Source organism: Cucumis melo, chromosome 7, assembly GCF_025177605.1.
Source record: "Cucumis melo cultivar AY chromosome 7, USDA_Cmelo_AY_1.0, whole genome shotgun sequence".
Taxonomy (NCBI): Eukaryota; Viridiplantae; Streptophyta; class Magnoliopsida; order Cucurbitales; family Cucurbitaceae; genus Cucumis; species Cucumis melo.
Genome location: NC_066863.1, coordinates 25,324,703 through 25,350,188, shown reverse-complemented (window position 1 = coordinate 25,350,188; position 25,486 = coordinate 25,324,703). Strand labels below are relative to the sequence as shown.

Genomic DNA, 25,486 nt, shown 5'->3' with positions numbered 1-25,486 from the left:
CGCATTTTCTGCAAAACAAACAAAAGAGGTTAACGTTAACTCCTCTTCAAATAATAGAGTTGTGGGAAGCAAGTCAGAAGCAACTTCCCAAACAGTAGTCTTAATTTCGTTGTAATGAGGTAATATTATAAATCTAATGTTACTTTTCTCTTTTAGATGATTCAGCAAATCAACAAAATCATATAACCTTTAAGCAAATTAAAAGATGGCACGAAGACTTTATTTTGAAGTCTTTCCCAAAGTGTTTAGGAAAAGTAGAGAATTCTTTTAGGGTTTTAGGAGTTTGCATCTTCATTTTGGAATATGCAATAATTGAAAGAGATGAGTGAGAGATAAAGTTGAAAATAACCAAAAACAAAACAAAACAAAAAAGTGTAATTGTATTCTCTCTCCATTCAGTATTATAATAATTATGGCTATGTTGTTATTATTATTTTTATTAAAAAATATATTATATTTACTTTTTAAAGTTTTTTTAGGTTAATTTAAAATTTTACAACTTTTATTTATGAATGTATTGATTAAAAATTAGAATAAGAGGAAGATGAATTATATAAATTTACTCTAATAAATACAAATAGTTTTATGATAAAAGGTTTTAAATGATTCGAAATCATTTTAAATTTTAAAAATCATTCTCAAATTCCAAACAAAACAATAAAATTGTGGGTGGACGTTTGTTTAATGTTTACTCTTTCAAAGGTCTAAGTCTCTCCTATTAAATAATAAAAACTTGTGACATACTTTTCTAAGACGCCCGCATGTGCAAATGTTGGTAGGGATTATTCCCTTAACTTTCGGCAGTCTAGAAAGGACTTTCTTTTTGTATAAAACAAAACATCAAAAACCAAAACTCTTATCCAAAAACAACTTAACTCAATCGCACCACTCTCCCCATGACATAAACCCCTCTTCCATACCCACTTTACCATCCCTATAGATCGACCTATGTGAACTTTAGGATGATTTGCTTCTAGTCTTTCAAAAAAAAAAAAAAAAAAAAAAGAAGAAACGTAACACGTTAGCAACAATGTCTCTTGTACAAATGTTACCCATTGAAGGAATAATATTAACATTTATCATTCAGACAATTTTTTTTTATGTGAATTTTGTACCTTTAGTTATTAGAGATTTTTATATAGGTGATTTCTTTTTTCATTAGCATCAGTATGAAAATCTAGTATTTTGATTTTATTATAATGCACTGTGATATGTATCGATTATCGAGTTAGGGATGACCATATCTATAGTAGGTAATTGTCATCTCTATCAAGTTCTTTCACTTTTACCCTATATTCATGAGAAAATTAACACAGCAAATTGAGAGGAAAAAACATAATATTTGGGCACATAATATTAGATTTGATTCATGGAGATATGTGATCAATAACGTAAAAAGGTTGATCGTATGTTATCATTCTTCTAGTATTGGGCCACATAGACCCAATAACATTTGGGCCTTATGTTAAAAAAGGCCCAAACTTTCATGTATTTGTCTCTCAAAACGGCGCCGTATCGGTGTTTATCTACACTGCAAGGCTGATTCCGCTTATCAACAACCACGGCAACATCTCACTGAAGCTCCGACGATGGAGCTCGCATTACAGGCACCGGCAACTCTTCCCCGGAGTAAATTCCACACTACTAATTTTTCCTATTCAAACGCCATCTTCATTTCTCGCCCCGACAAGCAAACTCTATTGCCTCAATTTTCCCGCGATACCCACTCTCCATTCCAAGTTCGAGCTAGGCATTCAACTTACAGGACGCGGAGTTCTGTGTTCAAGAGCCAATTGGTTAGCGTTAGCGTTAGGGAGGATGAACTCATTGAAGAAGAAGAAGAAGAAACAGGCGGTGAAGGGACGAGCTCTTCGTACTCCGACGATGAGTTATCCTTTTTGTCTCTGAATGAGAAGCCTGATAGGAACTTGACTTTGCTTGACGATTACGAGATGGAGGAGCTTGGATATGCCTGCGACCCTAACCATAGAAGCGGTTTGTATTCTTCTTCTCCCTGATGATTATGAAAGAGAAATTGAATTGTGAGTGGTTATGGATGAACGTGCAGGATATGCGGCTCTAGTAGGGAAGCCGAATGTTGGGAAGAGTACTCTTGTAAACCAGTTGATAGGACAGAAATTGTCAATTGTTACAGATAAACCTCAAACGACGAGGCACCGGATTCTGGGTATATGTTCTGGACCGGAGTATCAGGTTTGACATTACTCGTTATGGATTAGAATACTTCTGTTAAGGGCGTATAGTTGCTAGCAATTAGACATTGAAAAGGGTAAAAATGCATTTTTGTGGATAGTTTTGGATTCACGCACATTAGTGATTCTGAAAATTTTGAAAATCATGAATCTCCAGAAGGGCCAAAGAGGATCCTTGGTGTATAATCCTGCATATTCTCGGATGTTAACGGTTAGACTAAATTATACAATGTGAACAAAAGTTCCTTAACTCATGGCGATGTAGAATAGATATGAAGAGTAGCGAGGATTTATCCATTCGTTTTATACTTTTTTGAGTAAGAACAATGTGAATCTTCTCTATCATACGGAGAATAGCTAGGATTTCTAAGAGAAGATTCCATATGTATGATGAGAAATAAAAAGTATATGCTACAACTTATTAGTTTGGTTATTCACTTAAATGCAGGTGATACTTTATGACACACCTGGTGTCATCGAGAAGAAAATGCACAAGTTGGATACCATGATGATGAAGAATGTACGCAGCGCGGCCATTAATGCAGACTGTGTTTTGGTTGTTGTTGATGCGTGTAAAGCGCCTCAGAAAGTATGATTTCCGGAGTTCAGAATTTCTTTTGAATACATTGGCTTATTTTCCTACTCTTAACCTTTTTTTTTTATTTGGAAATTTTAGATTGATGAGGTTTTGGAAGAAGGTGTAGGAGACCTCAAAGAAATGCCTCCCACCTTGCTGGTTTTAAATAAAAAAGATTTGATCAAACCGGGTGAAATTGCAAAGAAACTTGAGGTCAGAACCAATTGCTTGATGTTTTTGTAGGTGTGTTCGCATAGACTCATTTAGAAAAACTCTTCTTTCTTACACTCCTTTTCTTTGTTCGTTTAATATTTTGGTTCATCTCAAAGAAATCTCATCTTTGTAGTGGTATGAAAAATTTACTAATGTCGATGAGGTTATACCTGTGAGTGCCAAGTACGGCCATGGGATAGAAGATGTGAAAGAATGGATACTATCCAAACTCCCTGTTGGACCAGCCTATTATCCAAAGGTATGTATTCAGCTCTCTTTTGCTGTTGTTTTCATACTGATGATTGAAGGCATCAATCAGGCTTCAAATTAGACAAAAGTTGTTGCATTTTATTTTTAAGTTTAATAAATGTGGGTTAGGATTTGGAAGTTCTCCCTTGAGTGATGGTATTAGGGCCTTAACGATTAAGCTAAGCTGGTGTTAGGAAAATTTCATAATTACCTTGATGAAACCATAGTTTGTAAGAATGTGAAGGTCGCTTTGAATCTTATATATGATGGCTAAACTTAAAAATTTTCGTTTTATATTATTTTGTTAGTTCCATTAATCGATAATGTTTGGTTTAGATGCGCTATTGGGAGATTGCAATTTGCATCATCATCATATGCTATTTGACATTCGTATATAACCATTTATTAAGCAACTTGACGTCACTTTGTTAAATGATTAGAAACCTCTTACAGTTACTTATAGATGGACTAGAAGAATAGAATATGCTAGTCAAGATGTTGAATACGATGTCTAAGATTGATATCTAAGAATAAAGTATAGTTTGAAAATAAAATAATAGGAAAGATAATGGTTTTGAAGCTGGATAGTCTGCCGAGAATACGTTGCTCGTATTCACCAAGTAACATCATTTTTATTTGATTAATCAGTTAAAAACAGTTTAATACTTCCGGGATGTGAAATTTTGGTTATACAAAGAATCGTCCTCCTATAATACCTTGAATATTTTGGGGGAAGTAGTCAAGATTTCAGGAATGGATTAATATGAATGCCTTTACCTTTTCTCCTATGAATTTTCAGGATATAGTAAGTGAGCATCCAGAAAGGTTTTTTGTTTCTGAAATTGTTAGAGAAAAGATATTCATGCAATATCGCAATGAAGTTCCTTATGCATGTCAGGTGCACCATTGATCTTTTTCTCTTTCATTATCAATTCATCAATAGTTTAGAAAGTATTTCTGGATGCTAATGTTTTAGTCCTTCCCAGGTGAATGTGGTGAGCTACAAGAGTAGACCGGGTGCAAAAGATTTTATTCAGACAGAAATTGTTGTTGAGAAAAATTCTCAGAAAATTATTCTCATCGGGAAGGTAATTTTAAGCACTACTCTTAAAGATCATATCACGTTATACTGGTTGTGTATATAATTTTTTCCCTCACCGTTGCGAGTACAATGCGACTCTAAATGACTTAATATCAGAATATCGTAGGGCTGCCATTTAGGTAAGTTTTGTTGTATTGACATGGAACACCATTTCCAGCTTTTGAATCCTATCCTGTTCTTGTGTTAATAATATAAATGATCATGTGACCTGGTTCAAGTGGACAAAATTCTCAATGCTTTCTGGTTCTATCCAACTCGGTTTTTTTTTTTTTTTTTTGAAGACATCAATGCTCCCCATTTCATATCGATTTTAGTTTTCAATGTTACTTAGTTTTTGAAAACATTGGTCAGAAGTGGATAACAACATAAAAAAAACTTGTACATGGGAGTAGAAACAAAAACAGAAACGGTTATCAAATGGTTCTAATTGATCTGTTTTCTAAAAGACTAAGAAAATAATGGAATAAATTTTATGAGGTTGAAAGGGTATGTTCAATAACATGTAAACACTCAATGTCTAACATTGCAATCTGATTGTTAAATAGGAAGGAAAGGCTCTAAAACTGCTTGCAACAGCAGCTCGCCTCGATATAGAAGATTTCTTGCAAAAGAAAGTCTATCTTGAGGTATTGACTCTTCGACTTTGTCATCTGTTTGTTCAATGTTCATGTAATAACTTCTGGCATGTCACTCCTTTAATTCCTTACAACAACTGGGATGGGGATCAGATCTTCGACCTCTTAGCTCACTATGACCAATCCAGTGTACTTAAATATCCATATGAATGTTGTATAGAATTGAATTGAAGTGTTAACAAAATGATGGTTGAACAGATTGAAGTAAAAGTGAGAGAAAATTGGAGGCAAGATGAAGGGCTGCTGAAGCACTATGGTTATGAAGGACGAATTCAAGCATTGTAAAGTTAGATGGATTTTATTTGTTTAATATCTGCTAGCAAGTAGTAAGATGGTTAGTGATATCAATTGATTGTGATTGTGTAAGGAGGGAAACTCTAATACTCTACACATAAATGAAGGGCATTTGTTCATCAAAGATGAAATTTTGTCCAATATTTACTTGATACTCTTAGATAATGTCAGGTAAATGTATTAGTAATAATTTAAACTTACAAGCTTACTAAAATCAAGATTAGAACCTTAAACGATATAATTGAATTTTGGAAAGGGTTCTAGGTTTTAGGTTTATTTTTAATTTGGCTATAATACAAATTTAGTTCAAGTTTGCTCAAGTTTGGTTTTCGTTTTAGTTTCCAAATTTGAAAATGTTACCATTTGAAAAATCAATTTTAACCCCTAAACTTCTTAAAGTTTCAATTTCTCCACATTGCATCTTAAACTAAATTTGTTGCAATTTTAACCTATCAATGAATTAATGTATTATAAAATATAGGTACACGTATGAAATTGATAAAATTTTATATATAAAAAAAAACATTAGAATATATTGTTTTGTTGAAAGTATGAATGTTGAAGAGTGGCCAAAGTTATTTTTCTGCAAAGGTTAAATGAAAGCACTTTTCAGAAATAAAGGGAATGGTAACGAATATAAAAGTTTGAGAAAATAAATTTGTAATACATTCAACGTTTAGTTAATATCAATCATTGGAGTCGGCGCCAAATTAAGGAAGAAAGAAGATGCTCGGACCGGAATGTTTGTAAAGCTCAATCCTTTACAAATGTCCAAGCAATGATTTCCTCATTCGTTGCTAAGCCCTTTTCACGTTTATGTTTCCCCATTTTGATTTCATCTCTTTCTGCTTTCAACTCGCCCACTACATCCTTTAATCCCTGTTCTTCTCAAGGTCTCTGCTACCTTGCCCACCACCTGTTCGATGAATTTCCTCAAACAGATATTCCTTCCCTTAATTGCCGTCTCACCTCCTATGTGCGTAGCTGTCGCCAATCTGACGCATGGTCTCTCTTCTGTCGAATGCACCGCTCCTTCTCTCCTCTCACTGCCCACACTCTCACCGCTGTCTTGGCTGCATGCTCCGCATTACCCACCTCCGAATATGGCCGACTAGTTCATGGGTTAATCATAAAGACAGGTGCGTATCCTGGGATTGTAACTAAAACTGCCATCTTGGACATGTACTCTAAATGTGGACTTCTTGATGACTCTGTTAAGGTCTTTGAAGAGATGGAGATGAGGGATGTGGTTGCTTGGAATTCCTTGTTATCTAGCTTTTTGAGGGAGGGTCTTGCAGAGGAGGCACTAAATGTGTTTGTAGAAATGAAGAGAGAAAAAATGGAGTTTAGTGAGTTTACTTTGTGTTCTGTGCTTAAAGCTTGTGCTGCCTTGGAAGATTTTCGTTTGGGTAAGCAAGTTCATGGGGTGGTCGTAGTAATGAACAGAGATATGCTTGTTTTGGGTACCGCCTTGGTTGATTTTTACTCTAGTGTTGGGTGTATTAGTGAAGCCATGAAAGTTTACACTAGCTTAACTTGTAGAAAGGATGATATCATGCTTAATTCTTTAATTTCTGGGTGCGTTAGGAATAAAAGATATGAAGAGGCCTTGTCATTGATGAGCAAGATGAGACCTAATGCAATTGCACTAACAAGTGCCCTGCATGCTTGCTCTGAGAATTCAGATCTATGGATAGGGAAACAAATTCACTGTGTTTCGATTCGTCGTGGTTTGACATCTAATACTCAATTGTGCAATATTTTGCTCGATATGTATGCTAAATGTGGGAAAGTTTTGAATGCTCGAACAGTGTTCGATGGGATGTGTCATAAGAATGTAGTATCGTGGAGCAGCATGATACAAACATACGGAAGTCATGGAGATGGTCTAAAAGCTTTTGAACTGTTCAAGATGATGGTAGAGGGAAGAACTGGAGTCTTGCCAAATTCAGTGACGTTCCTTTCTGTCTTATCTGCTTGTGGGCATTCAGGGTTGGTGCAACAGGGACAAGAATGTTTTTATTTGGCGAAGGAGAAGTATAGCTCATGCCTAGGTCCGGAACACTATGCCTGCTTCATAGATGTATTAGGCCGAGCTGGTAAGATTGATGATGTATGGAGTCTGTTTCATGACATGGAGACGTGTGGTGTTAAGGTTACTTCAGAAATATGGGCAGCGGTACTTAATGCTTGTAGTCACAACCAAGATGTTACCAGGGGTGAGTTTGCTGCCCAAAAACTCCTCCAATTGGATCCGAACAAGGCGGGGAATTTCGTTCTGGCATCAAATTTCTATGCGTCAATAGGAAAGTGGGATTCGGTGGATGAATTGAGGAGAATCATGAATGCAAAAGGACTAAGGAAGCTGGAAAAAGCTCGGTCACTTCTTCTTGCTTCTAGTGCTGGATGAGAGAATGGCTCATCTATAATTTGATAGCCAAAACCAAAAGAAAGGGGGGCTTCTAATGTTGAAAAAGAAGAAACACCTTATCGTGGATTAAAGCATCAGGTTAAATGCCACTCGTTGATCAAGACTCTGCCTAAGGGCTCTAATTTAAACCTCAATGTTCTTTTAACGATTGTCATCTAAGATGTCAACGAACGTATTCCGTGGCTGAAGCCTGAAGATAAGCAAATTTTGTAGCTTGCTATTTTTCTGGTATGTAAACTGCCTCAAATTGAATGTTTCTGAATCTCTTGTTAAATTTTCTCTAATTTATTCTTATTATGTTCTTGGTGAGGGGAAAAGTTGTGACCAAAATCAAGTCGGGTAGGACTTGTAAAGAAACTTCGGATCTGAACTTTGCTTGATGTTATTGTAAGTGTAAATTGCAATGTAAATAAGTACACTACATCTTAACTCTGCCCTTTTGGTTTTCTTTTACTTCCATTTTGCCCCTTTGAGTATGTTTTCATCTTAATAGAAATTCCCCGTTTCTTTTGCAGTGATATGAGACAACTATCATCAACGCTAAAGTGGGGATGTGTTGGAATATATGGAGTGAATACTTTCAAACTTCCTAGCTTATTTTTTCAAGGTATCCCATAAAGTGAAGCCATTTCCTTTCGTTTCTATCAGACATCGGTTCATTCATCTCTAGCATCGCACATCTAATTTTTGATCTCACTGTATAACTAGGTGAGTTGCAAAGAGTTATGCAGTTCAAGATGTAACCAAGTATTTTTCTTGATATAATTAGATCTTCTACTAACGTGTCAATCAAAGCTCTTGGGTTTAGTGACTTAACAAAAGTTAAATTTTCCAATAACTCATGGGAGTGTGTTCTAGTCTAGATTTATGGAGTCTTCGGGTTAGCAGTTGATGGTAACTAACTTCCTGTTTTAACTGTTTGTTGGGGGATATTTTAAGAGATGTATTTGTTGTAAATTGTGATTGTGAGAAAGAGGAAAAAGGTACCTTGCCATATGTACATGCAATTCACTCTTTACTTTATACTTCGAAAAAATTAGCCTTCGGAAATTGTATCTAGGCCACCTATCAAATGCATATTGGTCAGAGGACATAAAATTGAATCTTAATTCTTCGGTTCTACTCGGTAATTGTGAGAAGAGTAATTATGTTTAAGCATGAATTTATAAGTGCTTCACTAACAGTAAAAAAGTTAAATGATTACCAAATGAGACTTTTGTCTTTCTATCATTAGTTGACGACCATTACGAGGTTTGATCATCTTGCATTATCTAGATTGTTATATAACTACAATAATTACAAGGTGGAAGATTGAACCTTCGATCTTTAAGAAAGAAGAGATCGTGTCAATACCATCAAATCAAGCTTACTTTATCTCCACTATAAATTTAAAACCAAATTTTCTCATTTCACCTTTTCAATCGTCTTAATAACTAATAGATTAATTCATCACAAGTAGGAGAAACCAAACAATTGCTTCTATCAAATATTACTTAGCACATACTAGTACTCACGATGACCGTTGTTGGAATTCACCTACCTCAATTGTTGTACTAAAAACCTCAATTGTTGTACTAAAAAAATTCCTAACAAAAGTAATAACATTACAACCATCTTTTCTTTTTATCTTCAATTTCCAAAATTACTTTAATAGGAAAATAAAACAAGAGAAAAGATGAAAAGAAAAAGGTTGGATATATAAGAGAGAAGAAAAAGAAAGGATGTTGGTTGGTTTAACTAAAAAGTTCTTTTTTTTAAGTATCTCCTAAACTTTTAAATAACTTTACAGGTAAGAAACAAGACTTTCTACATTGGAATATCAAACTCAAAAACATATAGGAATCAATTTTGCATTGGGAAAATGAGTCCTTTTCCCCCCCCCCTCACACACAAAAAAGAAAAAATCACTTTCTTTTTCAGCAGATTCCTTCTTCTCATGTCTAATTTCCACCATTAACTAACCTTCTCAAACAAAAATGAAAGTTATATGGTTGTTTAAATCTTTAATTAATGGCTCATACTTAGATATATATGAACCTTGAGGATAAGGGAATCAAATTCCTAATTTTTAGATTAAACTTTAATGTCATCAAATATTAGGAAAGAGAATAAAAAGTAAAAGATGGTTTTATATTATTATTATTATCTAAAAATGGCTGCTTAAATTTATGAATAACAATTAACCAATATCACTTTTTTTTCCTTTTTCTTCTTAATGGTGATTAACCATGCATAATCTTTTCGGTTTATATTATGATTAGAGAATGATGACTTTGACCACAAAGTTATTTTATTTTAATTAAATAAAACATTAAATGAACTATATTTCTCCTTTCATGACTAGTTGTCCAAAGTGTGTTAGGACAACAAAATTTCAACCTACCCATAGTCTATTTCGAATATGTTTTTATGGTTATTTTAGTTATTCCCTTATAATCATCATAAAAAAAAAAAAAAAAAGAATTGTCATGCACTTATATATATTTTTCTTTTGCCAACTTGTCACACTCTATAAACAAATTGAAAAATATAAACAATGAAGTTCAAATTACTTTAAAATATCATAAGAAAAATCAAACTAGAGAGACCGATGTATCAAATTAGTGATGTAAACATTTTCATTAATTTCATCGAGACAGTTCGAACTATAACTAATACATTTTGTTTCAAAAACATATATATTATTTTAAATCGTAAAACTTACATAGATAAACTAAAACCATTTCTTAGAAAATTATTAAAACCAAAGGGTGAAAAAAAAAAAGAAACAAGTTATGTTGTGAGAGAGTACAATTTCAGATGTATTCCTTTGACCAATAATGTCAGAAGTTACATCTTCCCCATGCATGCAATTAATTCAAACCAACATTAAATTTTCTTTTCTAAAAGAAAAAAAAAAAAGAAGAAGAAAAGAAAACATTCCAATAATTTAGATTTAGAGGGGTGGGGTCAAAAGATGAAGAAGAAGAGGATGTAGACACGTGTACGGCAAGATGAAAATGTTTGTTTTAGTGAATCGGCGGTGGAGGTAAGTGAGAAACTTAATATATATATATATATATATATTATATTATATGATATAGTACACAACAAACACACACGGCCTCCTAATTTAAAACCCTACACACTGTCTCTCTCTCTCTCTCTCTCTCTCTCTTGTGTACACGTGGCCATTAATGAGGGTATGGTGCATGAAATTTGGGTGTGGCTTTCGTGTACACTAGCAATGACCTACTACTCGCCATTATTATAGTTTACGGCCTGTTTCATATAAGATTGAAGGTTGTCCAAAGTATTTTACAAGAAGCTCCATATCTAATGATGCCAGATAAACGTTCTAAAACTTAAAAATGTGGCTAAAAGTAGTTTTGTTTGGAACGTTGTAGCTAAAAGTTTCAGTAATGCAATGAATAGTGTTAGAAATAATACAAAGATGTATCGTATGTATATGTATTCTTTTGTAAAATTGATAAAGGAAGAGTTATTGGAAGATATATATATATATATAGGAAGAGAATATTGTTTATGAGCATCTGACAAGGCATCAATTAGCTTCTTTGATCCTCAATGACTTGGTCTATATTTCCATTTCAAACTTTCAAATATACAAACACAACTTTTCAAATATGTTCACTTTTTTTTATTTTATATATATATATATATATATATATATATATATATATATATATTTTAAATGTTATATTATTATCTTTTTGTCTTCTACAACTTTTTAATTAATGTTAGAAGTTCAATTCTAGGTATTAGCAAAGAAGCGGAGTGGACAACGACTCATTCATTGATCATTATGATGAACGAGTCAAATAGAATGAAGGATGAACTATAGACAGGGGAAAAACTCCCAACAAAAGGAACCTACGGCAAGGAAGGAAAGCCTATCCCCTACAAACTTCCTATCATCGGAAGGGTACATCTACATCTGCCAAACGAGAAATGCTACGTCGGACGTGTCTAAAGAAAAAGCTTAGATACAGTCGTCGGAAGACTCAAAAAGGGTAGGATTCCTCATTTGTCCGATAATGAGTCTTTAAGAGAAAGAGATCTCGAACTTGAATATAACGAAGGTTAAAAAGACTTTGTAATTTAATTCTTATGTAATTTGATAATTTTGGTTAACATATTTACAAAATTTATGCTAAAAACTAATAGATTAAGAAATGAACAATGATATAATTAAATTAAATATTTATTAAAAATATATAGAATATAATTATTTATAACTATCAATACCTTTGAAATTTCTTAATTTAATAAAATAGATAAGGCAGTTTGGTTTGTCTTATGAAGATAGATCTTCATAAATATCGAGTTCATTGTGATTGGTTTTTTAAATTTTCGTAAACATTATAGAAAGTCAATCTAAACATATATATAATCTATTCAAATTAGCTAAAAACTATTGCAGCAATAAAATATAATAAACAACTATCGATATGTTTTACATTAATAACACAGGTAACGATAGTCTATTGCAATATACTGGGTTGATAGTATTATAAAAAGGAAAAGGGTAAGATGGGGGTAGAGAATATATAGCGTGTGTTTGAAGGTAAAAAGCACTTTGCCAAAAAATCATCTCCATTTGCGTGCATTCCATTAACGCCTTCCTTTACCTTCTTCATCTTCATCTTCATCTTCTTCTTCTTCTTCTTCTTCTTCTTCTTCTTCTTCTGCTTCTTCTCTCTCACTGATTCTGACACTGACACACCCACTTCTACTAAAATTTTATTGTTTTTTCCTTTCTCTTAATAATATAAGTTAAATACACACACCACGTGATCCAACCCCTCCACACGAAGGGAGCAGCTTCCAAGATGTACGGCTGTGATTCACTGACATTCATACATAACTACACAACTTTCCTTTTGTTCTTTTCTCTCCTTTTTTAAAAATAAACTAATTTGGTATAATATTAAAAACATAACAACATCAAGAATAATTTCTCTTATAACAATGCAAATTTGTTTTCAAAATGGAGTTGGAATGCTCTCTCTGTTTGAACACTTCAAAAACTGGATCGATGTTGTTGATCAGTTCTTTACTTGTGTTGACATGGTCAACTACTATATGTAAACAAATAAACACCACCTTCAAACTTGTCTTTTATTTCCTAAAATTCCCTGTGTTGAAAATACACAAAACTAATTAATTCATGGAAGCAAATGGTTTGAAATTATTTTATTTAAGTGAGGAAAAGGCAGGTGGAAAAAAGTGAGGTTTGCTAGGTTAAGCAATTAATTCACGCCTTTCTGACACTGATCCTGATTATTGGCGATTAAGACTTGAGTACGACACACATTTCTATTTGAATACCAATTTTGAACCCAACAATTTCCTTTTTTTTAAAAAAAAAGACTTTATTCATATTAAAATATTCACAATTTTATTTTTCTATATATTGTTTTTCAATAGTGCTTATATTAAAATATAAATCTATTTTTTAAAAAAGAAAAAAAATTACTGTCTTTTTGTGACTGTCGCTTTATGCATCTTTTTATTGTTATTAGTTTTTTTTTTCTTTTTTTCATTATTTCTGTGAAAAAGTACATATTATATGCTACTTTTCTTTGTAGCTTAAATTATGTACTATGGTCGTTTTTGACCAATATCATGACCTAAACAAAAAAACTATTTCTCCTTGATTTTGGTTCTGATTAATCTAAATATAATTTTATTAATAGTTTATAATTGGTTCCTATAGTTTTTTTTTTTTTATTTAAATTCATGAAATAGCACTTTAGTTCAAGTTAAAATATAAATGGAATTGAGAGGAAAAATTGTAAATGACAAAAATGTTGTAAAATTTTAAATTTTATAAATATTTTTTAGTACTAAATACGAAGATGTTTTTATTTTCCTTGAACGTTCTTATAAATCATTAATTTATAATTTAGTCTACTGAGTAAATAAAAATAATGAGAAATGTTTATAAAATATTTTTTTTAAGCTTAGGGTTAAAATAGTGAGATTTAAAAATGTAAGAAGAAGAGGGGACTCTTCTTCCAACCTGATTGATATCGAAATCTAAAAAGACCAAATTGACTATTCTTGGAACCTGGACGAAAATGTATTGTTCATACCTTCTTTTGTATTTTCTCGAAAACCTATGCTTATCATTCTTCCTTTTATTTTCTATTACATTGTTTTAAATCACCACCAAGCTATAATATACAAAGAGAAACTAGAAAAATAAATTTATAAATTGCTCAAATCGACTAAAAACCAATTCATATGGATTCAATTTGGACGTGTGAATTTTTTTTTTTTTTTTTTTTTATAATAGTAAAAAGGATTACATTGGGGGAAATTCCATGTCATTATTTATCACACATTAATAAATAAAATTGTAAAAGCTATACTATTATTTTTTCCCCGCTCATCTCTCTATAAATACCCCTCAATTATCCACGCCGAAGCTTCACTTCTCTCATTTCCCCCCCTCTCTCTAGGAAAAATCCACAGAAATGGATTTCTTCTTCTTCGACAAAGCAGAGAAGCTTTCCACTCCCATTCCCCGCTGCAATCTCCTCCAAATCTTCTCCAAGTTCTTCCGTGTTCTAGAACTTTCCTTCCTCCTCCTCTCCCTCTCATGGATCTTCTCTCGCCTTCCCATCGCCCTCAGAATCTCCGCCGACTATTTCACTAAACTCTTCGCCTTCATCGCCACTCCTCTCTTCGGTTTCCTCCTCTGCAACGCCATCATCGTCGCTCTCGTAGCCAAGCCTTCTCAATTCTCACGCCCCGCCACTTCTGATCAAACCGATCGGATTTATGAAGACCTCATTGAAAACACCGGAACCGGATCGGACTTAACTGATTCTGCCTCGGAGGAAGTGGAGGAGATTGTGTACCAGGACAAAGAAATCATTGCGGAGGGGAGGGTTGGTTCAAATTATTCAACCGATTGTGAAATTGAACTGAAGAACACGGATCTGGAGTCGGACTCGGGATTAGATCACTCTAAAGTGATTTTGAGGAGTTTGTCGGAGAAACTTAACCGAGAATGTGTGAAAACGCAGAGTGAGAAGCTTCGACGATCGGAGACAGAGAAGTGCCGGAATCTGGAGTATTCGAATGACATTTTATATTACCAGGATGATTTGAGTAGTGAGGAATTTCAGAGAAAGATTGAGGCGTTTATAGCTAAAGAGAAGAAGTTTCGTCGGGAAGAATCTTCCGCCATTGTTGTTCTTCATTGCGACGGTTAATCTTCCGGCTTAAAATTAGACGATTAAAAATTATTAAAAAAAGAAAAGGAAGAAGAAGAAGAAGAAAAATTGGCCGTACTAATTATGTTGTGCAATGTACAGAGTAAAATTTCTTTTACCTACAGAAGGGTAAAATTGGTATTTTAAATTCCTTCTTTTGTTAGATTGGGGATTTTGTTTGTCTGTTACTCGTCCTATTGTTGCTTGGTAGACTTGCGTTTGACAATTGATCTCTCGCGTTCGTTTTAGATCAACCATATGACAATTTAGGGAAATCGGAAGACAAAAGGATTTAACCAAAATATAATTGTTTTTGGAAAATTATTGTAAATCACACCTTAAAAAGAATAAGAAATAGAGAAATTCTTATTAAAAATTAAATTTCTTTTAGAGAAATCGTGAAAAATAGAAAAAATATTTATACTTTTTTTACTTTTAGTGATTTTATTAAATAGTTTGTCAATTTCATCTAATTTTAAAAAAAAAATTCAAATTTTAAACTATTTACATAAATGATAAATAATTAGATAGATTTTGATATATCTTAAAGAATTGCCTTTTGATTATTTCTTTTGTAAACCCAATAATATTAAATCTTAAATAGATTATCATGAATCGAACCTATAATTATTGTTTTAATAATTTTATCATGATAATATACTTTATTTACTTCTAGACCAATCTATGATAACTTTTTCTATCAATTATATTATTTTTTCATCGAAATAAATTTAGCAAAAATAAATATTTGGAATGTGATAGAATTTTCTCCCATATGATCAAAAGAAGAATAAAGCTAGAAATATCACACTATCGTAATTATACCCTAATTTGGTAAATTGATACATAAAAAAGTTGGTACTAGGAGTGATAATTAATTAATGACGCCTAGAGTTTATAGGATAGTTAAAGCCAAATAGACCTCAATGATTAAGGAATAAGATAAAACAATATTAATTTCCACAAACATTATATAATATAATCTAATAACCATTAATTAATTTGACAGCTAAAATAATTCACCACCTAAATTCTCTCTCACAACCACATAAAATCAACAACACATATGCATTATTTGCTCTCTTTTTTTTTCTTGGGAGAAGTGCATTGTGCATAGGGAGAGAGCACCAATCATCAATAAATTATTTATATGCATCATACTGTCTATCTTTCCATTTTATAGATATATTATTTATGTACATCAAAGTTTCCTACTTTTTCTTTGTGTTAATTCCTTTCCATATTCCTTTTGTTCATCAATTACCTTAGTCTAAATGATGAAAGAATAATAACTTTGATGTAAAGTTTGAAATTGTGCTGCATCATATGTGTTATTATTAAGTTTAATCCATTTTTTTTTTATTTTTTATTTTAATGGTCTAAAAAAAATTAGTGTAACAAGAGAAATTAGGTAGACAAATTTAATTAAAATCTAAAAGAATAATTCAATTTATACATGATTTGTATCAATTTAAACCCTAAATGGATAAAATTGTTCAATTTAGACTCTAAAACTTATTAATTGTATCAATTTAAACCCTCTATTATACTTTGCTTCGATATACTATCATAAAAAAGTTGAGTGTTTAAATTATTGCATTCACGAAGGTTTAAAGTTTAAATTAATACAATTATTAGTTTAGGGTTTAAATTGATACAATTAGAAGTTTAGAGTTTGAATTGATACAATTCCTTATGGGGTAAATTGACATTTGCCCTTAAATTTACTTGTTGTACAGTATCATAAGCTAGATTAGTGCATTATTTACGATAAAACGTTACAAAATAGGGAAAGAAATGTGATTTTAAGAAAATCGAATATTTATAACCCTTAGTAGAGTCTTGAAATGAGAAAAAGTCTCTCAAAATTAGAATTGGATGGTTGATGACATACTAAAAACCCTACTTTACAAAAATTGGCCAACTTTTGTCAAATGTAACTTTTGAAGTACTTTTTTGTTTTTCCCATTTAAATTTCTTTTGAAACCTTTATTGAAGAGAAGGTGATATATATCATTAGGTTTTTCAAACCCATGATGGCATTTTGAGTGTGGCTTGAAAGTTGAAATGGATATCTAATTAGATTATAAGATTAAAGCATTTTTCTTACTCCATTTTTTTTTCAAAACTTTATAGATTAATTGCACATTGATTGTCAACAACATGACACTACTATAAGAACATTTCAAACCCACCATTTTTCCCCCTTAATTTTAATTAATAATACACATTACCTTCTCTTTCTGCTTGCTTTTGAAAGACTTGGTTTGAGGGTTAGAAGAAAAAAGAATGGTTCTTAGGACATGATTTAATGGAGTTCTCTAGTGGTGGGTACCAACCACCATATACAATGCCCTTTTGTCTCAACAAAATTAATTAAATAGTTAATATCTATTTAAGGAGGGAGAGAGAGAGAGAGAGAGAGAGAGAGAGAGAGAGAGAGAGAGAGAGAGAGAGAGAGAGAGAGAGAGATTTTGAGTATTTTGAAATGGGTTTAGGTTTAGGTTTTAAGTTCAATAAATATTGTTTCAAAGTAGCATATGAACATTCTTCTTATCCATAACTTTGGGAAGACCATTTTTTTTTCTCACAAAGAAAAGAAATAATTCTGTATTGATTTCTAGGAAATAATTTTGATGATATTTATTCAAATTTGTAACGCCATCTAATGACATATGATTGATGAGATTAATTAGTCTATTAGCAAAATAAAATTAGGTTTAATAATATAAATTACATCCCCGACTTATTTTAAATGCTTCAACACTTAAAAAATTATATCTTTTCAGTAAAGAGTCTATTTAACTTTAATCATTTGTTAAGCTCACTTTTAGTTCTTAAAATAGATGCTCAATTGTTGATTTGTCAAATGATGTTCGAGATTCGTCTAATAATATAGTTTAATAATTTTATATCTTCTTACAACAATTATGAAACTACGTAGTTCTTTTAGTATAACTACAAACGAGGTAGAGAGAATTGAACATCTCTTGACCTTGAAATCGAAAATATATGTCGGTCGAGATATATATATATATATATATATATATATATTAGTTTTTGAAATTTAAGTCACGATGTATATAAGTTGACTTAACGTTGAAGTATTAATTTAGTAATCATTATTTAAACAAAAAATATTAAATTGATAGGTAGACCTAAATAACAATATGTTATTATGGCATAATTAGAATAAATGATAAATATTTTATTATAATGTAGAATAGATCCATAAATGAGGAATACAATTCTCTTTTATTCTCAAGTAGTACTAATTATTAAATTCTCATATGAAAAAATTCCTAAAATAAAATTTAAAAAAGAAAAAGAAAAAGAAAGAACATAAAAATTCTTCAATAATATTCTTATACATTTGGATATTTAGAATATCAAAATTCTAAAGGATATCATTAAATTTTAGACATCTACGTACCACGAAAACAAATATGATCCTATTTATAAAAACGCGTTTTAAAAATTATATACCAAAGAAACCTAAAAAATCAAATAAAATCAAACATCTAAATGTAGCTAAATCATCACTTTCATAATTAGAATTTTTGTAATAGTATTTGTTTATAGGGATGCACTGATATAACCTGTTCATTTTTGTCAGTTATGAAGCAAATCATAACCAAACCAAACCAATCGGTTTTACATACATATGGGATCCAAACCAATGTATTCAATAAAAAACAAAACCAATGAATTTTTATTCTTACTTTCCACTTTGTTTTTGCTAACTTTAAATTAAAATGCAACCATAATAATTATAATACAAAAAGATGCCTAATGAAGAATGGATTTTTAGGCCTACGCATATCTACCATTTGGTTCGATTCGGTTTTCATTGGTTTTTCCAACAAAAATCCGGTCCAAACCAATACTTTTTTGTTTTCTCCAAATACAAATCAAGAAGTCCAATTTGATACAAGCAAAACCCAATCAAACCATTAGATCCGTTTAGTTTTTGGATTTTTTGTATCACTCCCTAATCGTTTACACACTCCATTATTTTTCATTTAAAAAATCAAATATGAAACTTATAAATATACGAATTAAAAACACGTAAAAACTTTTACAAACGAAATAATTTAAACTCTAAGTTTGAATTTCCTTTAATAATTGTTAAAGTAATATTGATGATTTCTAAAGACATCCTTATGATTCAAAGTGCTACGTACACGTTTGAGAGTAAATGCATAAATAATTTTCAAAGTTTAATCTATATACCCGTTGAGTTGAATAATTTTAAATTAATATAATTTCTAGTTTATGATTTCAATGAAAAAAAAACAATTTATTGTTACTCAACCAAAATTATTCCCATGAAAAAGAATACTAAAATATGGAAATAAAAAAAAAAAGATAAAGTTTGAAGTAGGGAATTTAATTTTTTTTTTTTTATAGAAAGGAATATATAAATTGTTGATGGCATTAAAGAATGGTGGATAGCCGAAGAATTAATATGAAGGCATCTTTAATACAACCTTCAATCTTTGACTATATGCTTCTACTACACCCAACCTATGTTTTACATTCACCATTACGTAGGGTCTATCAATTACTCCTTAATTTTATTTTGGTTTTTAAATTTTTAAAAATATAATAATATAATATTAAGAAATTTTTTATTAAATATAATAAAATACTGAAATATTTACGTTTAATAAAATCGATAAAGTCAGCTATTTTTTAAATATTTCTGGTTTGTTCTTCCATCTTTTTCTCCTCCGATTTTTTATCGTCTTACTGTGTACTCTTCTTTTAGCTACGATTTCTTCTTCTTTTTTTTTTTTAGATTTGGGTAACCAAATCTATTTCTTTCTATTGTCTTTCTTGTTTCTTTCTATTTTTTTAGGTGCGTGCATATTTTTCTTCTTTTTCCTTTCTTTTTCATTCACTACATGCATCGTATCGTCTTTCTTCTTTTCTTTTTTAGATTAGGTAACCAAATGTAAAGGATGATATATAAAGAATCTTGAAAAAATTGGTCAGGGTAACAAAATTTAAACGATCGTGTAATCCAACGATAGAATTGAAAAAACAAATCTAAACGATTGTGTACCAAATCGCGTTACCAAATATATTACGCGCATTGTTGATGGGACATTTTTTTGTATTTTACACGGTGGGCCTCTAAGCTTTTTCCATTTTCGAAATTGTTCCATACAGTGTAAATACTTTACCGCTTTTTTAGATTTTACTATATTTACAATATTTTAAAATATTACTATATATATATATATATATTAATATATCACTAAAATTAATACCAAAACATATTATTTAGAAAGACTTATACAAAAGCATTCAAGTGTCTTCAAGGTTCAACAAAAATAAAGCCCAATTCATATTTCCTTTAGCGCTTATGGAGCATTTTTGTGGGCTAAGCCCAAAATGAATTCAATCAATATTTATATATATATATTCAAGAAAGAGAATAGTTGAAAATATAAGCCAATTTGATAGCATTTGAAATATCTAATTTTAATGTTTATATAAAATTTTGTCCCTAATATTTGGGTTTTTTTTTTTGCTTTTTAATTTTTAAAATGTAGTCTTATTGTTTCAAAATATATTATTCTCAAACAAATGCTTGAAATATTTTCTTCTTCTGCAAATACAACTTAGCCTTATTGTTTTTAAGAGAAATAAAATTAGAATGATGATGATGATAATAAATGAAGAGTTTGGAATAATATTACAAAAAATATTGTTGGGGATCATTAAGAATTAATTATGAGAATTTAATCACAACTTTGTGAGAACAATAACAAAAGAGATGGGTCTGATTTCTTGTTTGGCCATTTCTTCATCCAAAATGTTTCCATAATTTAGAAACAAAGAGTCCAAAATTGAATCACCAAAATGGTGAGAAATCATAGACTCTTGAATGGCTCTTACTGATTTAGCAACTTCTTTCCCATAGCTTTCATCTCCATTATTCTTCATTCTCACCTTCTTCTCTAACTCAAATTTCTCTATTCTCTCTAACCCAAATGACCCTTCTCTTCTCACTTCCTCTTCTATTTCCTCTTTGTTTGCTGCATAGAAATTCACATCATAGCTATCTAACTTTTCTTCCTTCACTTCTCCCTATAATAACCAACATTTTAATTATCATATAGATGCATATTATTCATTTACTTTTGCCATATCTAATTCAACATTATTGTAATTTTGAATTTGTCCCTAGGGTGGATTTTATAAGGTAAAATATATTTAAATGTACTTTTTCAAAGTGTGTGTCCATTGTCCCTATGTTTTTTTTTTTTTTTGTGTTATTATTTCTTATTTAAATCATTTCTTCCTTTTTGGGTCTTGAGATATGACTTGTAACCTAGGTTGTTTGATCTATATTCAATTTAATTTTTATCCCTATTTTCTTTCAAACCTACTTTTAATTCTTCCACTTATTTAGTCTTTATTACTATATATACATACATATATATATATATATATATATATATATATATATTAACAAATCAAAAGGTTAATATTCGTTTCTACGAAGTTCCTTATAAAATTTTATAAATCTTTTTTGACATAAAACATTTTCAATTATATGAATTATTTCTACAAAATATTTCTTTCTAATGGTCAAATAAATATTCCATTTCACTAAATCTTTATATACAACCAATTAAATAATGTTTATCAATATAGTCCTTTTCTTAAAAAAAAAAAACACTAAAAAAATGAGTTGGAGAATTAAATGGATATTTCATTTAGAGCTTGAAATAGAGAAATCTTTATAAATATAAAATATTTACGACCTAACAAAATGAAAAAAAACAATCTTTTAAAAATTCAGGTTTATTTTTTTTCCTATATGTTTTTACTTTTTTTTTTTTCAAACATTGTTCAAGAGTGTATTAAATATAAAAGATCCTGAAAAACATATTTAGATTTGGGTAGGTTAAATCTAAAGTATCTAAATTTGAATATAAAAATGTAAACGATTGTACCAAACCTAAATAATGGTCTAATCAAATTAAAATGTTAAAAAAAAATTAGCATACTAAATATATTACGCATTAGCTTTGTTGACCGAGACATATTTTTGTATTTTTTATTATAGATTTATGGACTTTTTTCGTTTTCTTCTCTACCGTAAATATTTTGCAGCTTTCTTATCATTTTGAAAAAACCCCTAAAATATGTCTATTCATCATTTTAAGAATTAATATATATATATAAAATAGAATGACATAAAATTTATGTAACCGATAATCTTTATAGAAAAATAGCCCAACATATTCCATATTAGAGAGGGGTTCTTAAAAAACAAAAACAAACTATTTACCATTTCATGAAAAAAAAAATGAATTAAAATTTGCTAATTTTGAAATAATTTCTCAACCCCATTTAAAAAATAAAATAAAGATTTGTGCATTTGGTTTCGTTACCTGAGAGACCAAAATGGCGAAGGCTCGTGCAAGAAGGTGCCACATGAAGGAATTTCCTCTATCAACATGATCGGCCCCATCTCTTCCCAGCAAAATCAGCACCATCCGCCCGCCGGAAACCACCTCCTCCCCCCTCTTCCTCAGAAACTCCCAAAAATCTCGCCGGAATTGGTTCACATAAGCCTCCACTATCGATTTCGGACTTCTCTCCGATATATAAATCGTCCCTCTGTTTACCGGTTTCCCAAATTCATCTCGAACCCCCTCAGGAACCTACAAAATCGAACCAATTTCAAACCCTAGAAACCTCCCTCCAAAAATTGGGAAAAAGAAAAAGAAATAGCAATGGCGGCAAACCCTAGAGAGCCAGTGGAGACTGTAAGAGGAATGAACGAAGTGCAAGCTATTACTGGGGAAAAGTCTCTTGTAAAAGGAGCCTGGATAAGCCCCAATGAAAAACCCGGATGGATTTTGATTTTCTCCTTCGTTTTGAAGCTCTCTGCAGAAATCGGGTAGGGCTTTGAAGATAGAGTTGAAATCATTGGTCGGAAGGTCGTTTAAATAGACTCGGAACTCCGGTGACTGCCGGAGATGGTCAGAGCTAAGTGATTGGACGGCTTGGATTATTTCTTTGATGATCGATAAGGTGTTTGGGCCAGAGGAGCATCCCAAATCGGCGATTCCGAAGCTCGTCGGAGCACCGGTTGAAAGGTAAACTTTCTCTATAGCCTCCATTGTTATGTGCTTTACCATATCGGAAGCTTTCCTCTGTTACATTCATGTGGTTTAGACATTAGGAAACAAAATAGAAAGGAGATAGTACGGACAGAGAAGAAAAGGAGAAAAAAAAAAAAAGGGCCAACAAATTAGAAAGAGGACCTGAAGATGGGAATTGTTGGCATAACTATTGTTGCCGATTCCTCCCTTCATGTGAAAAATTTTCTCAATATCCATATGGGTGAAGATTGGGAGTTTGGGACTGTTCTTCTCTGGTTTTTCTTCTTCTTGGCTTGGATGAGTTCATGCCCCTTTTAAATGTAGAATTTGAAAGAAGTATGTAACTATTTTTGTACACCCCCGGATTGGAACAAATAATTACCATAGTTCGTTCTTTTTCTGGCCTTTTGTTTTTTACTTATGATATTTCCTTTCATAAATAGTGGCTACTTACCTACCTTCTTTTCTTATGATATTTCCTTTCATAAATACTGGCTACTTTCTTACCTTCTTGAGAGGGTCCATCGTGTTGCTTATTGATTCAGAAAGTGTAATAAGTGATGCACACTAGGGGTTGTTTGCCCAAGGTGGAATAAGATGGTTCCGTCCTGACAAACTAATTCTGTTTTTCACTTTTTTTATGCCTCCACAATTTCATTTCTGTTCTGCCATCAATTCTTTATGCATTTCAATGTCTCATATTTTCATTAAATCTGATTACATTTTAGTCTTCAAACATCTCTTTAAATAACATGTGAGACTTTAGAATTTTGAGTCTTGAACATAAAATTAACAACACAGCCAAAAAAAAAATTCAAATTGAGGGTTCTTTCTTTTACACTTCATTTTCGTTTTTGTTTCTTTAGATTTTACGGGATTATTCGTTAGTAAAATGTGAATGTAACTTGTAGAATAATTAGGGATTATGATACCTTTGACCCATTTGTTAAATAATGAAAACATGTTTAAGGATATAGACGAATTTTGAAATAGAGTTAGCTTTATAACAAAAGGAAAAAGTAGTTTGGCGGAGAAGAAAAGTAAGAGTGAATTATGTGTTTGAAGCTTATCTCATATGTTTTTTTTTCTTTCTTTTTTGTTCTCTGACTTTGTTAAGGTTGTTTAGGCAAAATATGTGTTTTATTTTTTGAGATAAGGTTGTTTGGTTGTATAATTCGTATTGTAATGCAAGGCAAAAACAATTTTGCTATTTGGTAAATGGAAATCAAAGGCAACTCTATCAAATCAAGGAATTGCTTCTTCTTTTTTATTTCTTTATTTATTCATTAGAAATTGACATAGATTTTGCAGCAATGTTCATCCCCATAAAGTTGCGGCTTTGTACACGTGTAAGTCAAGGGATATTCCTAATATTGACCCAAATTAATAAGATTCATTTTCCTTCTTTTCAAGGTGTTTTTTATGATATTATGAGTGAATGAAAAATTTAAATACACCATTTATTATTGTTATTATTGTTGTTATTTGCTTTTTCTCCACTGTATCATTCACGCCTCCTCTAAGTATAGACTTAAATTTTGGTCCCTTCCCTTGCAGCAATGGATGACTTTTGGATATGTTATTCTTCCATCAACCATAGAAGTAAGTAAGATAGAATAAAATTTTGATTAAACATCCCCTTTTTAACTTTAGAATATGTTGGAGAACACTGGTAATGCTTCTTCATAGACTCCCATTTTTTGGGAAAATTAATAGGATTAGAATAGGACTATACATTCTTGTATATGCACCTTCTTAGTTTCTTCATTCATGATCTCTCTACATTTGTTGGATACTCCCACATTTTGAGATTCTTATTTATTATTAGCAAATTTTGTGGATCAAGTTTTAGCATAATGTATTGAGTTGTATAGTTATTAAGTGTGAAGAATATTGGGAGTTCGAGTTAGGATTGTCAATGTTTTACCCTCTTAACTTTCTTTTTTATAATGTTTTACCCTCTTAACTTTCTTTTTATAATCTATTTAGGGTAAGTTTGATTTTGTAATTGGGTAATGGTACTTGTTTTTTTTTATGAATTTTCGAAGCGATAGATAAATATCTTTTTTGTTCCTAAATTTTGAATCTAGCTAGTTTCTATTAGTTTCTTAGGTTTCAAAATGTTATTCTTTTAATTTAAGTTTTGAGTTTTGTTTCAATTAAACTTTATGTTTTAGAAGATTACAACATTCTTATTGAAATTTTAATATTGATTCAATTGGTCGGAGGTCGTAAAATTTACACTTTTGATCTTTTTTTAATTAGTACTCACTTTCCATTGTTGACCATTAATGCTATGTTAACAAGTATGAAGTGATATTAAATTTACAAGTATGAAGTGAAATCTAAATATGAATATGAAGTGATATTAAATTTACAAGTATGAAGTGAAATCTAAATATGAATTTAATATCGAA

At 31.1% G+C, this 25,486-nt stretch overlaps 4 protein-coding genes and 1 long non-coding RNA gene across 18 annotated transcripts; 4 read left to right on the top strand and 1 right to left on the bottom strand.

Moving 5' to 3' along the window:
• The first annotated feature begins 1,522 nt into the window (after nt 1-1,522).
• On the top strand, nt 1,523-5,414 carry LOC103493210 (GTPase ERA-like, chloroplastic). Its single transcript, XM_008453881.3, has 9 exons — nt 1,523-1,995; nt 2,069-2,214; nt 2,662-2,802; nt 2,890-3,003; nt 3,137-3,262; nt 4,052-4,150; nt 4,239-4,340; nt 4,900-4,980; nt 5,188-5,414. The coding sequence occupies exons 1-9, from the start codon at nt 1,590-1,592 to the stop codon at nt 5,272-5,274; spliced, it is 1,302 nt and encodes a 433-aa protein (XP_008452103.2). The 5' UTR covers nt 1,523-1,589; the 3' UTR covers nt 5,275-5,414.
• A 409-nt stretch (nt 5,415-5,823) lies between these two features.
• Nucleotides 5,824-8,710, top strand: LOC103493206 (pentatricopeptide repeat-containing protein At5g66500, mitochondrial). Of its 14 annotated transcripts, XM_051087180.1 has the most exons (4): nt 5,824-7,942; nt 8,033-8,101; nt 8,230-8,321; nt 8,423-8,710. In XM_051087180.1, the coding sequence occupies exon 1, from the start codon at nt 6,062-6,064 to the stop codon at nt 7,691-7,693; it is 1,632 nt and encodes a 543-aa protein (XP_050943137.1). In that variant the 5' UTR covers nt 5,824-6,061; the 3' UTR covers nt 7,694-7,942; nt 8,033-8,101; nt 8,230-8,321; nt 8,423-8,710. The 14 variants fall into 14 exon arrangements, with proteins under 14 accessions (XP_050943137.1, XP_050943134.1, XP_050943132.1 ...); XM_051087177.1 differs by lacking the exon at nt 8,033-8,101; XM_051087175.1 differs by having other exon boundaries at nt 8,230-8,710.
• A 5,486-nt stretch (nt 8,711-14,196) lies between these two features.
• On the top strand, nt 14,197-14,940 carry LOC103493205 (uncharacterized). The gene has a single exon (XM_008453872.3). The coding sequence runs from the start codon at nt 14,197-14,199 to the stop codon at nt 14,938-14,940; it is 744 nt and encodes a 247-aa protein (XP_008452094.2).
• Nucleotides 14,941-20,597: 5,657 nt separating this feature from the next.
• LOC103493203 (probable methyltransferase TCM_000336) lies at nt 20,598-23,381 on the bottom strand. The gene is made up of 4 exons (XM_008453871.3): nt 23,232-23,381; nt 22,710-23,120; nt 22,353-22,625; nt 20,598-21,039 (listed from the first exon to the last, which is right to left on the bottom strand). Exons 1-4 carry the CDS (start codon nt 23,304-23,306, stop codon nt 20,695-20,697), a joined length of 1,104 nt encoding a protein of 367 aa, XP_008452093.1. The 5' UTR covers nt 23,307-23,381; the 3' UTR covers nt 20,598-20,694.
• On the top strand, nt 22,915-23,469 carry LOC103493204 (uncharacterized). Its single transcript, XR_538406.3, has 2 exons — nt 22,915-23,063; nt 23,143-23,469. It is a non-coding gene; the product is annotated as an uncharacterized LOC103493204 (long non-coding RNA).
• Nucleotides 23,470-25,486: the final 2,017 nt, after the last annotated feature.

Excerpts from the sequence above, each read along its gene's own strand:
- LOC103493205 (XM_008453872.3), top strand. The coding sequence starts at position 14,197 with ATGGATTTCTTCTTCTTCGACAAAGCAGAGAAGCTTTCCACTCCCATT.
- LOC103493206 (XM_051087177.1), top strand. The coding sequence starts at position 6,062 with ATGATTTCCTCATTCGTTGCTAAGCCCTTTTCACGTTTATGTTTCCCC.
- LOC103493203 (XM_008453871.3), bottom strand. The coding sequence starts at position 23,306 with ATGGATATTGAGAAAATTTTTCACATGAAGGGAGGAATCGGCAACAAT. Across the intron at positions 22,626-22,709 it reads GTCTCCACTGGCTCTCTAGG|GTTCCTGAGGGGGTTCGAGA; the intron begins GTTTGCCGCCAT and ends TCGATTTTGTAG. Across the intron at positions 21,040-22,352 it reads TCGCCATTTTGGTCTCTCAG|GGAGAAGTGAAGGAAGAAAA; the intron begins GTAACGAAACCA and ends TGGTTATTATAG.
- LOC103493210 (XM_008453881.3), top strand. The coding sequence starts at position 1,590 with ATGGAGCTCGCATTACAGGCACCGGCAACTCTTCCCCGGAGTAAATTC. Across the intron at positions 3,004-3,136 it reads AAATTGCAAAGAAACTTGAG|TGGTATGAAAAATTTACTAA; the intron begins GTCAGAACCAAT and ends TCATCTTTGTAG. Across the intron at positions 4,151-4,238 it reads AAGTTCCTTATGCATGTCAG|GTGAATGTGGTGAGCTACAA; the intron begins GTGCACCATTGA and ends AGTCCTTCCCAG.